This window comes from Aquarana catesbeiana, linkage group LG05, assembly GCF_042186555.1.
Source record: "Aquarana catesbeiana isolate 2022-GZ linkage group LG05, ASM4218655v1, whole genome shotgun sequence".
NCBI lineage: Eukaryota > Metazoa > Chordata > Amphibia > Anura > Ranidae > Aquarana > Aquarana catesbeiana.
This window is the reverse complement of record NC_133328.1, coordinates 206,265,089-206,280,919: the sequence shown is the minus strand read 5'-3', so window position 1 is coordinate 206,280,919 and position 15,831 is coordinate 206,265,089. Positions and strand designations below refer to the sequence as shown.

Here is a 15,831-nt window from a genome sequence, read left to right as displayed (position 1 = left end):
TGACCGGTCCGGCTTGGATCTGCGTGTGCGCAGTTCCGGAGCATGCCGAGCAGATCCTGTATTCGGACGGCGGATGGAGGGGGCAGATCTCACAGAGGCTGTGCGGCACTGGCGTGCTTTACTGACGAGGCGAGTGATGTATTAGCACATCCTGCCAGGCGTGCCAGCATTTTAAAAATGTGTAACACTAACCTGGAGCAGCTGGACTCGAGTCGGAGGATGAGCAGCAAGCGACGGCGGAATGGAGAAGCCCTGCATCCAGGGCCAGGCAATCCAGAGTCCACAGGGACCGGGGGGAGTCAGGGACGGAGTAACAGCCCAGCCGACGGTGACAGCAGGTGATGGTGGAAGAGGGGGATGGAGCAGGTGGTGTTGGTGGCAAAGGGGGATGAAGGCAGGGTGTGATGGAGGCAGTCTGGCAGAGGGGGATGGAGGCAGGGTGTGATGGAGGCAGTCTGGCAGAGGGGGATGGTGGCAGAGGGGGATGGCGGCAGAGGGGGATGGAGGCAGAGGGGGATGGAGGCAGGGTGTGATGTGGCGGAGGGGGATGGAGGCAGAGGGGGATGATGGCAGGGGTGATGGTGGCAGGGGGTGAAGGTGGCAGGGGGGGATGGTGGCAGAGGGGGATGGTGGCAGAGGGGGATGGTGGCAGGGGGGCGATGGAGGCAGGGGGGCGATGGAGGCAGGGGGTGTTGGTGGCAGGGGGCAATTGGAGGCAGGGGGCGATTGGAGGCAGGGGGCAATGGTGGCAGGGGGCAATGGAGGCAGGGGGTGCTGGTGGCAGAGGGGGATGGTGGCAGAGAGGGATGGTGGCAGGAGGCGATGCTGGCAGGGGGCGATGGAGGCGGGGGTGTTGGTTTGATGGTGGCAGAGGAGGATGGTGGCAGAGGGGGATGATGGCAGGGGTGATGGTGGCAGGGGGGGGATGATGGCAGGGGGGGATGGTGGCAGAGGGGGATGGTGGCAGGGGTGATGGTGGCAGGGGGTGATGGTGGCAGAGGGGGATGGTGGCAGAGGGGGATGGTGGCAGGGGGGCGATGGAGGCAGGGGGGTGATGGAGGCAGGGGGTGTTGGTGGCAGGGGGCAATTGGAGGCAGGGGGCGATTGGAGGCAGGGGCAATGGTGGCAGGGGGAAATGGAGGCAGGGGGTGTTGGTGGCAGAGGGGGATGGTGGCAGAGAGGGATGGTGGCAGGAGGCGATGCTGGCAGGGGGCGATGGAGGCGGGGGTGTTGGTTTGATGGTGGCAGAGGATGGTGGCAGAGGGGGATGATGGCAGGGGTGATGGTGGCAGGGGGGGATGATGGCAGGGGGGGATGGTGGCAGAGGGGGATGGTGGCAGAAGGGGGATGGTGGCAGAAGGAGGATGGTGGCAGAAGGGGGCAATGGAGGCAGGGGGCGATGGAGGCAGGGGGCGATTGGAGGCAGGGGGCGATTGGTGGCAGGGGGCGATGGAGGCAGGGGGTGTTGGTGGCAGGGGGCGATGGTGGCAGGGGGCGATGGTGGCAGGAGGTGATTGGACTAGATAATTCACCCTTATTATGTCGAAAATAACAAAAATATGTTTTTTTACCTTAACCTCCCTGGCAGTATGATTATTTCAGATTTTAGGTGCTGAAAGTGGTACCATTATTTTGCACAGAAATTTGGCGTTTTATATTGTAGGCCTGTAATTCTTAGGAATAATTCACTTAAATCTGTCCAAACAAGAGTCTAGTAGACATCTCGGGTATGATAAAGTTTGAAAAACGAAATAAAAAAGTATAATATAATAAATAACTATAAATAATTATAACAAATAATAAAAATTAAATAATGTAATCAAATCAAAAACAATGAAATTTGCTCAGTTGCAGAATTGTCGTTTTCGTTACTTTCAGTGTTTGATGACGGGTTTCCCCACAAATCACTATCGCTCAATTCTGCGAGTGATTCTAATTTATTATCGCTTTTTTCTAGCTGGTCTAAAACCGCTTTTGATGTAAAGGGACAGTTTTGGTTGCTATGGACAATCTCCAGTTTCCAGGCAGAAAGAACAGTATTTACAATAAAAAACTGCATGCAGGACACTGGGCAGACCACTAGGGACAAAGGGGATGTGTAATTATTTGATACAGTACTGTAATCCGTAAGATTACAGTATACTGTATCTGTACTGTGTGTTTTACTGCTTGAATTTGCCGCCGAACTCTGTCCCTGTGCGTCGCAACGCTCGCAGGGAACGGAGTTCGGCACTGTGAATCAAGCGGAGACACAGTGGCTCGCCGATCACAGCGGGAAGACATCGCAGGATCCAGGGGACAAGGTAAGTAAACTCTTCCTGGATCCTGCGATGCGATCCCGAGTGTGGCTCGGGGATACCGCTTTTGGTATTGAAAATCCACCCCGAGCCAGACTCGGGAATACCGCTAGGGGGGTTAATATCTACCTTAAATCACATTGCTATTTGCCTAGCGTACTTGTTTGTAGCCTAAATACTGAAATTTGCACCTAAAAATGTAATTTTGGAACTTTTGTGAAATGCCAGTAAAAACTTGGCGGTGCCAGTAAATTTTGGGTGTTGTGCCAGTAAATTTCTGGTAGGTTGGCAACACTGAATGTGCATGAGGCCTTAAAGCGCAAAAATGCTACTGGCTTCTAGGAGAGTTAAATAAACGTCCTGTGTGCATGACGCCTTATAATTAAATTAGTGCAGGCAGTACAAAAAATACACACATTACTTCAGGAACTGCCAATCATTATTGACTATAACTGTACCTGCTTCAGTTCTCTTTTGCCTAGTCACTGTCAAAGGGTAGCTTGAATTTTTCATTCACCATTTCAAAAGTTCTATTCTGTTAAGGTGGGTGAAATAATAACACTTTCCACCACACCGAGCACATTTTAAAAAATGTTTTTATTCACGTATTTATTTAGCCTTGTCATGGGGGCTGGCTGCAAGAACACAAAAGACAGCCAGCTCCTGGTGACAAAAAGGAGGAAGCTGTTGAGATGTACACAGCAAGATGATTGGACCACATTAAATGGCCCTAACTGACTTTTTGCCAAATAATTCCACTGTTCATTGTAATATAAGAGTACGTTAAACCCATCCATCCTACAATACCACCAGAGTTTTATTGATTCATCTGCATGTATACCAGACTCATAAAATGACCATCCACACTGCGGTAGAATGTCTCCTAAACTAATTGAGGACTGTTATCCAGATCAGTGGTTCTCAACCCTGTCCTCAAGTATCCCCAACAGGCTGTGTTTGCATGTTTTCCTTTATCTTGCACAGGAGCTTTAGCCACTTCCCACCCGGCCTATAGCAGAATGACTGCCAGGCGGTGGTTTAGTTATCCTGACTGGGCGTCATATGACATCCAGCAGGATAACAGCCAGCGCGTGCCCGTGGGGTCACGCATCGCAACGTTCAGTGGTGCGGTGTGTCAGTCTGACACACCGCTACACCGATCTCGGTAAACAGCCTCTGACGGAGGCTCTTTACCACGTGATCAGCCGTGTCCAATCGCAGCCGATCACGATGTAAACAGGGAGAGCCGTTGATCGGCTTTTCCTCACTCGTGTCTGACAAACGCGAGTAGAGGAGAGCCGATCAGCTGCTCTCCTGACAGGGGGAGGTCTGTGCTGATTATTTATCAGCACAGCCCCCCCTCGGATGCCCGCCCAGGACCACCAGGAATGCCGCCAGGACCACCAGGAATGGTCACCACACTAGACCACCAGGTTTGCCACCCTAGACCACCAGGGATATGCCAATCAGTGCCCAGGCAGCTGCCAATCAGTGGCAATTAAAAGTGCCTGCCAGTGCCACCAGTGATGTCTATCAGTGCACTCTATCAGTGCCACCTTTCAGTCCCCATCAGTGCAGCCTTTTAGTGCCCATCAGTGCAGCCTTTTAGTGCCCATCAGTGCCACCTATGAGTGCCCATCAGTGTCGCCTATCAATGCCCATCAGTGCTGCATATCAGTGTCCCCCACCAGTACCGCCTATCAGTGCCCTTCAGTGCCACTTCATCAGTGCCATCTCATTGGTGCCATCTCATCGGTGCCACCTTATCAGTGCCCATCAGTGCAGCTTATCAGTGCCCATCAGTGAAGGAGGAAACGTACTTATAAAATTATAAAAAGAACAGAAACAAAGAAAAACTTTGTTTCAGAATTTTTGGTCCTTTTTATTCGTTTAGCAAAAAATAAAAACCGCAGAGGTGATCAAATACCACCAAAAGAAAGCTCTATTTGTGGGAACAAAATGATAAAAATTTAGTTTGGGTACAGTGTAGCATGACCGCGTAATTGTCATTTAAAAAGTGACAGCGCTGAAAGCTGAAAATTGGCTTCGGCAGGAAGGGGGTGTAAGTGCCCTGTATTAAGGTGGTTAAATCAGAGTCATTGGCTTGGTATGTTGGTCAGCTATTTTATCTAAGAGAAGTTTCCAAAACGGGACCTGTTGGGGGTACTTGAGGACAGGGTTGAGAACCACTGATCTAGTAGTGTTGTGAACTACAAAAGGGAGTTATAGGGGGGATTAACTAACTAAAGCTAGAGAGTACAAAATCTGGTGCAGCTGTGCATGGTAGCCAATCAGCTTCAAACTTCAGTTTGTTCAATTAAGCTTTACCAAAAAACCTGGAAGCTGATTGGTTACTATGCAGAACTGCACCAGATTTTGAACTCTCCAGTTTTAGTAAATCAGTCCTATAGTTTTTGATAATTTATACTGAATCTATTGTACACCAATTATCTGTTTGGTCTTGCATATGTTCCACTAGTTAAGGTTGTTGTCTCACTATTCTGTGTACATTTCGTAAGCAGACTAAAGATATTTAATGATTGAGTGCCAGATAAAAGCATGACAGTACCCAATATGGTTACCAATATCAAACTATAAAAAAGTTGTAGTACAATACGAGATTTCCAAAACACATATGAAGATGCCACGGTTACATATCATCTTATAATACAAGGCAGCAGTGAGAGACTCCAGTTAAGAGTCAGAACTTTGACACTGGTGAATGGTGAGAACTGTCACCACCATGAGTGTGACATCTCAACTATTTTATGTAGGATTTCAAATCCCCATTCAGATACAGGCAGTTATTGCCTTTAGAGTCTATATGACAAGGCTGGGGTGTTTATCCAAACTGTAAATTACCTTTGGTACCAGATATCAACATTATCATCCAAGTGATTATAATGTATGCACCTGTAAAGTTTATGTAGAATGTGATTCATGATACTGCTGTTCACTTAATAGCTTGGGTGCTACTGAGACCTGTAGATGGTCTGTAACTAACAGAAGTTATATATTGTATATCACTATTGTGTCATTGTTGCAATGTCTTTAGTGATATAATTTTATAACCTACAGGGATTTTTGCTGTTCCCAAGATGCTAATCTGTTGAAAAGCTTGGGTTATAATCAGTGTTAACATTTCTCTTGTGGGGAGGCTTTCTATGGCCATCGTTGTTCTATTTGATGCGCTGGCAGCAGGAGTGCTCATCAGAAACCTTCTCTAGTACTGCCTTAATGGTGCCATATTTTGCAATAACATCATTATAATAAGTACAGTGAGGTCTTTGGTGTCTGCTGCGATCAACCCTCTCAGTAAGGTCCTGTTTGAATGGTGGTCTTACATTTGAAGCGTTTGCCTCTTTGTCTGCTGTCCTATCTATAGAGATGTGTCTATTATAGATAATTGAAATACTCATGAAGTGCTTGGAAAAGAGACATAAGTTGGCTGGGTTTCTGCTCTAAATGTTCCTTTTGATTATCTATGCATTGTACAATGCTGCGCGGATCACCTTTTTTCAATCATGCCGGCTACTTCCATGGTTTGTGTAAGTTATTTATAGGGCTTTGCCTTTATCCTTCAAGCTTGTGAATTGTTTAATTTCCTCTACTTGTAACTGTTAAAATTACAGAAAATAGAGCCTTGTGAATGACTGTATGATTGCTTATATCCCTTTTCCTTACAGTTTCATGAATATGCAGTTATATTCTTTGCATGAAACTTACTTATTGCAGACGTCATTGCCAATCAATTCATAAAAAACAACCACAGGTTTGTCAATTTCTTGATTCCGTGCCAAACTGAAATACAAAATGAAAACAATGGTGAAGCAGTGTTAAACCCAAAACCAAAAATGTAATATATTGCAGCTAATAATCCTTAGATGTGTTGGCTGCATCAGTTTTCTTTTTATAGGCTTTTTTCCTTTTGTTTTCAGCTGGTGATCTGTCCAGTAATACACCTCCTGTATTAGTTCCCCCATAAATAAATCAACACAGGAGGCATAGCAGACAGCAGTATGGTCAGTCTGTGGGGGAAGCAGTTTGGTCATCCTGTGGGGGAGGGGAGTGTTAAACATACTAGCAGATTTAAATACACTAGCAAATCAAAGCCAAACTTCAGCTCACACTTTATAATAATTTACAGCAAACTGTTTTGTCCCTTTGAGGATAAAGGATACAGGTTTTACACAAATAAATAAAAGCTGGTCATTGTATGTACCACGGCGAGTGTTAAATGGTTTGAGTTTTTGAAAAACAATAGTTACTGACTGTATCACCAGATGAAAATAGAACGAAAGCCTAAAAACTAAAACGAATGCAGCCATCACATCTAAGAATCGCAGAGCTCTAATCATTTCAGCCCTGGACCATTTGGCTGGCCAAAGACCAGAGCACTTTTTTGCGATTCGGCACTGCGTCGCTTTAACTGACAATTGCGCGGTTGTGCAATGTGGCTCCCAAACAAAATTGGCGTCCTTTTATCCCCCACAAATAGAGCTTTCTTTTGGTGGTATTTGAACACCTCTGCGTTTTTTATTTTTTGAGCTATAAACAAAAAAAAGCGTCAGTTTTGAAAAAAACGCAATATTTTTTACTTTTTGCTATAATAAATATATCCCCAAAAAATTTATAAAAAAACATTTTTTCCCTCAGTTTAGATACGTATTCTTCTACATATTTTTGGTAAAAAAAATAAAAAAATCGCAATAATCGTTTATTGATTGGTTTGCGCAAAAGTTAGCGTCTACAAAATAGTGGATAGTTATATGGCATTTTTATTAATAATTTTTTTTTGGTGGCGATCAGCAATTTTTATCATGACTGCGACATTATGGTGGACACATCGGACACTTTTGGTGCTATTTTGGGACCATTCGCATTTATACAGCGATAAGTGCTATACAAATGCTATAAAAATGCATTGATCACGGTGTAAATGTGACTGGCAGTGAAGGGGTTAACCAGGAGAGGGCGCTGAAGGGGTTAAGTGTGTCCTAGGGATGTGTTTTAACTGTAGGGGGGATGGGCTACGTGTGTCACAACACTGATCACCACTCCCGATTACAGGGAGCGGTGATCAGTGTCCTGTCACTAGGAAGAATGGGGAAATGCTTGTTTACATCAGCATTTCCGCATTCTTCCTCTCCGTGAGACGATTGAATCCGCGGGACCCGCGATCACACTCACGGAGCTCACGGTGGGCGCTCGCCCACAATGCCGTGTCTTAAAGGTGACGTACAGGTACGCCTGTCTGTGCCATTCTGCCGACGTATATCAGCGTGAGCCGGTCGGCAAGAGGCCAATATAATAAATGTTTGCTTTTGGGTTTAATACCACTTTAAGTAAGATGAAATAAATATGAAAATAATGAGACATCAAGGCTGTATGAGGTGAGTAAAATCAGTACAACCTTGTCCATCCCTCCAAGTTCAATGGGTAAGTTTAGATTTTTGGGCACCAAAAGGGGGAAGACTATCACACTTGGGTTTGATAACCCAAATAAAGTTTTATGGAGGAAGCTTTAGATGGATATAGGAATAAGAATTACAAGCTGACAATCTAAATGGTATTTATATGAAGGCATTTATTGGCATTTTATGGCAACCTTATGTAACGGATATCTTTGAAACAGTAATGCATGCACTAAAATAATATACTGTATTACTTGCAGCTAAACTTCACATGGAGGGCTTTGCAGAGGAGAAACAGTGATTAAAATCAGTGTCCAGGAAAGCTGAAGAAGGTTATTCCAGAACAATATAGATGATTGGGATTGTATCAAAAACAATGCACTCAATGAAAATTGGAGGAAGGATACTTAAACTGAAACATGCTGGGGTCAGGTCACTGTTGGTTGATGCGCATGCTCTTGAAGAAGATCACATACGACGCTTATAAACTAGGAGATTAGGGGTTTAATACTTCATCTGTTGCAACTTCAGTCTGGAATGCACATGTATTGCAGATTGGTCACTAATGGATTAATTCACATACTCAGCAGGTGTAAAGCTGGCTAGAGCGCCCGTGTACTAGAGCAATGGTTCTCAACCCTGTCCTAAAGTACCCCCCAACGGGCCATGTTTTGGGAATTTCTCTTAGAGAAAATGGCTGTCCAAAATACCAAAGAAACCTGCAAATATGGTCTATTGGGGGTACTTGAGGACAGGGTTGAGAACCAGTGTACTAGAGGGACCATCTCACTTTGTATGGATACTAGAGTGTGATGTGTGTGTACTGGGAATGGGATACAGGGGAGAGACCCAAGTGGGGGTTCTCCCTGGGGAAAGACCAGTGTGTTTGCTGGTGATTGGATCTGATTTGTGCATTGTTCATCGCGACACTCTTTATGTGCTGACTCTTGTCCATCTAGCTAAATCCTTATAGATGTCTGTATCCCCATATCCTGAATTTTTTTGAAAATCAAGAAGCTATAACAACATACAGTACAGTAGGTCTGCATGTTTCCTGGTTCACACACTCATCAGCCACATGTTGAAGCATGCAAAAATCGTACAAAAAGCCAGTAAAAAATGTTTAATTGCAGGGGAAAAAAACCCAGATTTTAATGTTAAGGATTGTTGTAATGTTTTCTGGCTTGAATTTGCAATTTACAGATGGATTTTAACTGCTGCCTTGGGTACCTATTAAAGGTAAACCATTCAATAATTAAAAATAGCTGGCATAGCTTACAGTAGCTTGCTGAGTGCCCAAAGTACCAAAGCCCAGAATGTTCTAATAATCAAATCTCGTTTCTTTTTTTCAGAGAAAGTCAAGTGATGATCTGCAAAATTTGAGAAGGTAATAGGCAGTGCTTTATTTGATCTCCATATTATAGCACTCCAGGTTTGGGACCCATAGGGTGCTCAAGATGCTATGAGGTATGTGAAGGCCCCTAGATGTGTTTACATTTCACACATGATGCCAATTTAATTACTCTTAGATGCTACATACTAAGGAATGAAGTACTTGCTGGACCCAAATCCTTCTTAGGAAAAAGGATCAAATGAATAAGAAAAATATTTTTAAGTCTAGGCTTTTTTTCTAACTTCTGGCTCCAATAAACAGTTACATCCACTAAATTCAGAAGATTATAACTCAGGTGCCTTGTATTGAACATCAAACCATGTCCTTTTTGTATTTTCCTTATTTACAGTTTTATAGTGCCAGAATAATGTACAAAGTCTCAACCCCAGTCTGTCATTTACACAGTCCCCTCCCTGGAAATGATCTCAATAAATTGGATGCAGATTAAATTAATTTGGAACTCAAAGGAAGCAGCTAGGTACACAGGTGAAAACATATATGGCAACTGTTTACCTACCAGAGGATATGTAATACAGCTTGTTCTGCTAGTTTTGTGATCCAGGCACCTCTGCCAGACATCCTAAACCTCTAAGTGCTGTGCAGCAAAGCATGTCTTTCAGCAAGGTGCATTAGGGTGCCATTCAGTGGTCTTAATGGCACACAAACACATGTAGCGTTTTTTTTTCCCATTTTAAGTATAATTACCTTTTTAGATAATTCTTTAAATTGCCTGCTGAACCACCTGTCAAGAAATAGAAGATATTGTGAATACACATTAAATTGAATACACAACTCCAAAAAGCTCGGAGTGTTTGGTACAGTGTATATATTTTAAATTCTTATATGTTTCCAAATAGGAACTGGTTTTACCTTTTTTGTGCTCAATAATATTGTAAGATATTTTTATATCTATGTGTTCCTAAGATGTTTAAGCACCTTTTAAAGTCTCACATTCCACATTGAAAATTATTTTCTATATAGTCGTGTGGTTACACCATAGTTACACAGCCCTACTAGTCCCTTGTTGTTTGCTGCATGCTTCAAGATGTGTTAAGCCGATTTGTTTTTTCTCAGTTTTTTTTTTGTAGTTGTTTAAAATACTTCAATAGAGAAAAATGTATACCATTTCTGGATATGTTCTGGTAATCCCTGTGGTTACACCGGTTTCGGTTTCTTAACTTCAGATATAATGATTGTGTCGATCCTCTGTAATATATATAGAGCTCAGTTAGGAAAATTTAAAACAAAAGAGAAAGTCATATGAAACTATGCACAGATCATGTGTAATGGGTTATGAAATGTGGCATCTCTTTATATAGTATAACATATCAAATAAACTTGTATTTATACCACCAATTAGAGTTGTCAATTTTAAGCCTAACAAAAATGGCAGGAATGTACTCCAACTTTAACATACTGCAATTCTGTGACTGCAGGCTCAATTCATTATTTTTTAATACACATATTAAATTAATAAAGTAATAAAGTATTCTGAATATGTTATTTGCCATAAAGATCATATTCTTTTCTTTCTTGGCTGTCATTGTTAAAAATCGGGATTTTTATGGGAAATATGAATTGAGTCTTAGGTCGTAGATGTCATAGCCACACAGTACAATGTTGTCAGCCCTGAGAAATGTCTGAATCGCTCCAAAATCAGGATTCCAATTTTCAGATCCCTGCTGTTATTTTTCAAGACTTTACTGGTGATTATAAAGTAATACATTATAAAGTATATACATCATTACATAGCTGAGACCCTACATATCATAAGCCTCCGTGTATCTTTTCTGTGCATATGGAAACTTCTAACAACCCAATGGCATTAGTCACCAGAAAGCTCAACAAGAATGGCAGCAATAGATAGAGGTTTTCACATTCCATAGGGGTACTGTACAAAAGTCACTGAGTTGGCCTTATCTAACCTCGTGTCTTAGTGTAGCTGAGTTTATTGTGATCACTATAGTTCTGCATTGAAGCAATGTGTTGGTTTCTCTGTACCGAGTTATTATGTTTTTCCCATGTCACTAATGTTACATAATTACAGTACATAGTTACAGTACATAGTTCATAAGGTTGAATGAAGACACCATCCACCTCAACCTGTGTATTGTGTTGTGTGCTTGTATTTATGCTAATAGCAAATCGCATTTCCCTGTATGTTGTGAACGTCGTTAAGATGCCCATCTAATAGTTTTTTAAAACTATCGTCGCTCCCTGCTGATACCACTGCTTGTGGAAGAGAATTCCACATCCTTACCACTCTGACAGTAAAGAATCATCTATGCAGTTTAAGGTTAAACCACTTCTCTTCCAATTTCAATGAATGGCTGCGTGTCTTTTTAAACTACCTCCCACTGAAAAGTTTTTTCCCTATGCTAGGGTCACCAGTAAGTTATTTGTATATCACTCATATCTCCTCTCAAACATCTCTTCTCCAGAGAAAATATGTTTAATGCTTGTTATGGAGGAGATTGCAGATACTAATAGTTCCAAGTAGGGAACCCATATTTTATTGTTCAGAATATTGCAATAAGCGCTGGAAGCTTCTTGACTGCAGTAATACCGCGTTACATTCATGGAGAAATATATTGGAATTGGAATTTTTCCAACATATTTAACATCAAAGCCCTTGGTTGAATTAATAGCCCTTTCTCTAACTATTTCAGTAAATGCTTACAAAACATTATACCGAAGGAGAGTTAAACAGTATAAGAATATATCATCAGTATATCTTTTTAAATACCATTACAAAATTAAAAGCTATGGATAGCTATACATATTCATGAGGAAACAACAGAAAGTGTTGACAGGCCTGCAGATGGGTTCCATGTGGCTCCTGTAAGAAAGTGTTATATAATTTATCGTATAATGCTAAATGAAAAAAACACTGTTACTTCACTCCCTACCTCCCAACAACCGCCTAAATTCTGTGTGCTGCTTTAATACTTTCTTCGCTCTCTTGTTGCCCGAGGCATTGAATTTTCAGTACTGATGTATATTAAATACACAGAGATACTGCAGTTATGAATTGGTACCTAAATCCCTGATCCCAAGCTCCTCTTTATTTGAAAAGCCAGTGAAGGCAAAGTTATCTGGAATTGCAGTTTCTGTGTAGGGGTTATTTTAATGTGATAAGCATTACATACCATACATATATTGTTACTTAACAAATGTTAGGTAACAATATATTTCAGCTATTTTTCTTCCTTGTGTGTACGTGCTTATGAAGAAAGAATGGTTAGTGAAATACATGCTCACACAGTTATGGTATGACATGATGTCTTAGCTATAAATTGTCTCACCCAATTGTGGAATTTTCAAATCCAGTGCCCATAGAGAACTGAGGCCAGTCAAATTCATTAGAGATAGTAAGCGCCATGTTCGAAAAGGTATCCTAAAAAAAAAAAAAAAAAAAAAAAGTGTATATATATATATTTGTTAATACAGTGATCCTGTGTTTGTCCTTAATTTTTTTTGCACTAATATTAGTTCTCAAAGCATGTATAACATTTTTGATTAATTTGCAGATATGTCCAGTATTTTGAAATGTTAATTCTTTTTACCAGAGGGTTTTCCAGTTCTGTAGTATTTGGTATTGAGTGTTTCATATAATGCAGATTTCAGATATTTATCAGTTATACATTAGATTACACATTCTGTAAAAACAAAACAAAAACAATCCAAAGCCTTTTGTCATCATGCAATCGTGTTTCAGTTTGCTGTTTTTGTATTTAGGATGCTTGCTGTAGCAGGAAAAGGGGTGACGTTTGGGATTGCTCAGGGAATCCATAGAAAACACCACTTTGTGAAAACTTTGTGTAGGACCTATTTGACATAAATACATTGGGTGTAGATGGTGAGCTGGTCATAACACAAACTAATACCACTTGGTTTGTATGTGCATTAGGCCCCTTTCACACTGGGGCGGTGGGTGCGTCGGCGGTAAAGCGCCACTATTCTTAGCAGCACTTTACCGTCAATTTTGCGGCGCTATTCGGTCGCTAGCGGGGTGCTTTTACCCCCTGCTAGGGGTTGAGAAAGGGTTAAAACCAGACGAGAAAGGGTTAAAACCACCCACTGGCGGTATAGCCGTGCTGCCCATTGATTTCAATGGGCAGGTACGGGGGAGGAGCGGTATACACACCGCTTCAAAGATGCTGCTAGCAGGACTTTTTTTTAACGTCCTGCCAGCGCATTGCTCCAGTGTGAAAGCCCTCAGGTTTTCACATTGGAGAGACAGGATCGGCTCTTTCAGGGCGCTTTGCAGGCGCTATTTTTAGCGCTGTAGTGCCTGCAAAGCGCCCCAGTGTGAAAGGGGTCTTATAGTACATTTAGCTGCATATAAAGTAACAAAAAAGGAACGCAAAGAGATTAAAACATTGTTATTGGATAAAGAGTATGCAATCGGGACAGCACCCACCTTTATATAGTCAAAATGGTGCAAAGCAGAATACTCAATCTCAAATATGGTAAAAAACAAATATTGCGCTTACACTAATTGGCATAAGCTGCGACTAAAAAGTAGTAAACCATAAATCATATAAAAATCAAAAAGTCGCGCTAAAGGCTAAGGGTGACAACAGGCAAGTGCCTAGAAAGCCTCATAGAGATATGAGGGTGGGTAGTGATCACTGAGTGAATAAATTATAAAGAAGTGCTGATCAATATAAATATGCACTATAAAAATAAAAATAGCATCTAATAAATGGGACACAGATATTGTTTACTATGTCCGTAAGAAATAATCAATATTGCGTGACTCAATCAATGACAAGTGAGTATCTCAAATATCAAAAAGAGTAATAATGTGACAAATCTTTAACTATGGAAACTAAACCATAATTTAAATAGAAAAACAGTACAGAAATAAAGAAAAATAAACCCAAAAAATGTCCGTGGCTCAAAAAAAACAGTATTGATTAAAGTCCATCCATGCTAAATAACATGCATGAAATAAAGCTTGTCTCCAAGTGCTCTGTGAATATTGGAACAAAAACTTGCTGTAGTGAAAATAGGGTGCGTAGACAGACCTCCACCTCTTGAGAAAAATGCTGCCTCTTACCAGATAGAGTTGGTCTCTTAATTACAGAAGACCTAAAGGGCGGATGGCTGCAACCCCAGCCAGGGATCTTTAAAGCAGGCGCTCAGCGTCCGAATCCAGGGACTCTCTCCAACTCACATCAGCATAAATGGAAATGTCCCCATGCAAAGTGCTCCACATAGTATAAAATCAGCGTTTTTTCACTACAGCAAGTTTTTGTTCCAATATTCACAGAGCACTTGGAGACAAGCTTTATTTCATGCATGTTATTTAGCATGGATGGACTTTAATCAATACTGTTTTTTTTTGAGCCACGGACATTTTTTGGGTTTATTTTTCTTTATTTCTGTACTGTTTTTCTATTTAAATTATGGTTTAGTTTCCATAGTTAAAGATTTGTCACATTATTACTCTTTTTGATATTTGAGATACTCACTTGTCATTGATTGAGTCACGCAATATTGATTATTTCTTACGGACATAGTAAACAATATCTGTGTCCCATTTATTAGATGCTATTTTTATTTTTATAGTGCATATTTATATTGATCAGCACTTCTTTATAATTTATTCACTCAGTGATCACTACCCACCCTCATATCTCTATGAGGCTTTCTAGGCACTTGCCTGTTGTCACCCTTAGCCTTTAGCGCGACTTTTTGATTTTTATATCAATCTCAAATATATACTTAAAAGAAGACAAACCAGTCTGCAGCACCTCTTAACTTTTGTAAATTTACAGTTGTCTGCTTGTATCTGTACTATTTGTAAGTTTGGATAATACAGTACAAACCATAGCTAAATAACCAGTAATTTTAGATTTTTGGGTCTATTTATTCTAGTAAACACCAATTACACGTGCAAGATGTTGGCTATGGACTGATGTAGTTCCAGCCAAGGGGCTCCTTTTGGCAGTCACCAAATAATCACTGCAGATGAATCCTCCCAATTGTTTTAAATTACAGGGAATGATAACACACTTGTGAATACTTGGTGAATTGCCTATAGGGGACACAATTTATTTGGGCCTACCAACATGTGTTTGTGGCTGCTGATTCCTCTATTTCCCCTTTAAATTACAGGTATTATTTACCTGTACAGGTAAAATATTTCTGGAGGAATGTTACCACATGATATTCCAGAATTTTTCAAAGCTCAGTATAAAAAGCATCCAACCCTTGCGATCTGCTGCAGTTGGTCAGCCAGAGGACATCAAGCTCCCACTTTATGTGGTTTTGTAACCCTTGGCCGGGAGGGGGGGGGGGGGATTTTGCTAATTAAAGTTTTGAATTTCGCTTGAGTCCTGATGACTAAGCTGTTGGTTATGTCTTAATTATTCACTATTTGTTTAAAAAAAAATCTAGTAAAGATTTGTATGTTCCGAAGTTAAAACCAATAAAGTGCTGTGTCATTTTTGTGTCACTAAAATGGGTTTGTGCCAAGTTATTTATATGGTATTATTATTTAAGGGATGAGGGACGTGCATCCTGCAATCCAATATCACATTCACTGCTTTTTTATATGCTCCATATATGCCTTGCCCCACTATATTTTACTGGAATGAGTTCTGCTTAATTGATTCCGACAATATCTTCTCCTTGTACAAAAAAACCCCAAACACTCAGTTATTTTTGCTTACATTGCTTTTTTTTTTTTATTTAGAAATTGGTGATAAGGTTGTTT

General features: G+C 41.1%; 1 protein-coding gene across 1 annotated transcript in view; it reads right to left on the bottom strand.

Moving 5' to 3' along the window:
* Positions 1 to 15,831, bottom strand: part of AOAH (acyloxyacyl hydrolase) — a 165,975-nt gene that overhangs the window by 13,448 nt on the left and 136,696 nt on the right. The window contains exons 12-15 of the mRNA XM_073630511.1: positions 12,410 to 12,501; positions 10,228 to 10,310; positions 9,810 to 9,846; positions 6,024 to 6,098 (exon numbers count right to left, since the gene is read on the bottom strand). Of these exons, the coding sequence (XP_073486612.1) occupies positions 6,024 to 6,098; positions 9,810 to 9,846; positions 10,228 to 10,310; positions 12,410 to 12,501 (287 nt within the window). The remainder of the gene's footprint in view (positions 1 to 6,023; positions 6,099 to 9,809; positions 9,847 to 10,227; positions 10,311 to 12,409; positions 12,502 to 15,831) is intronic.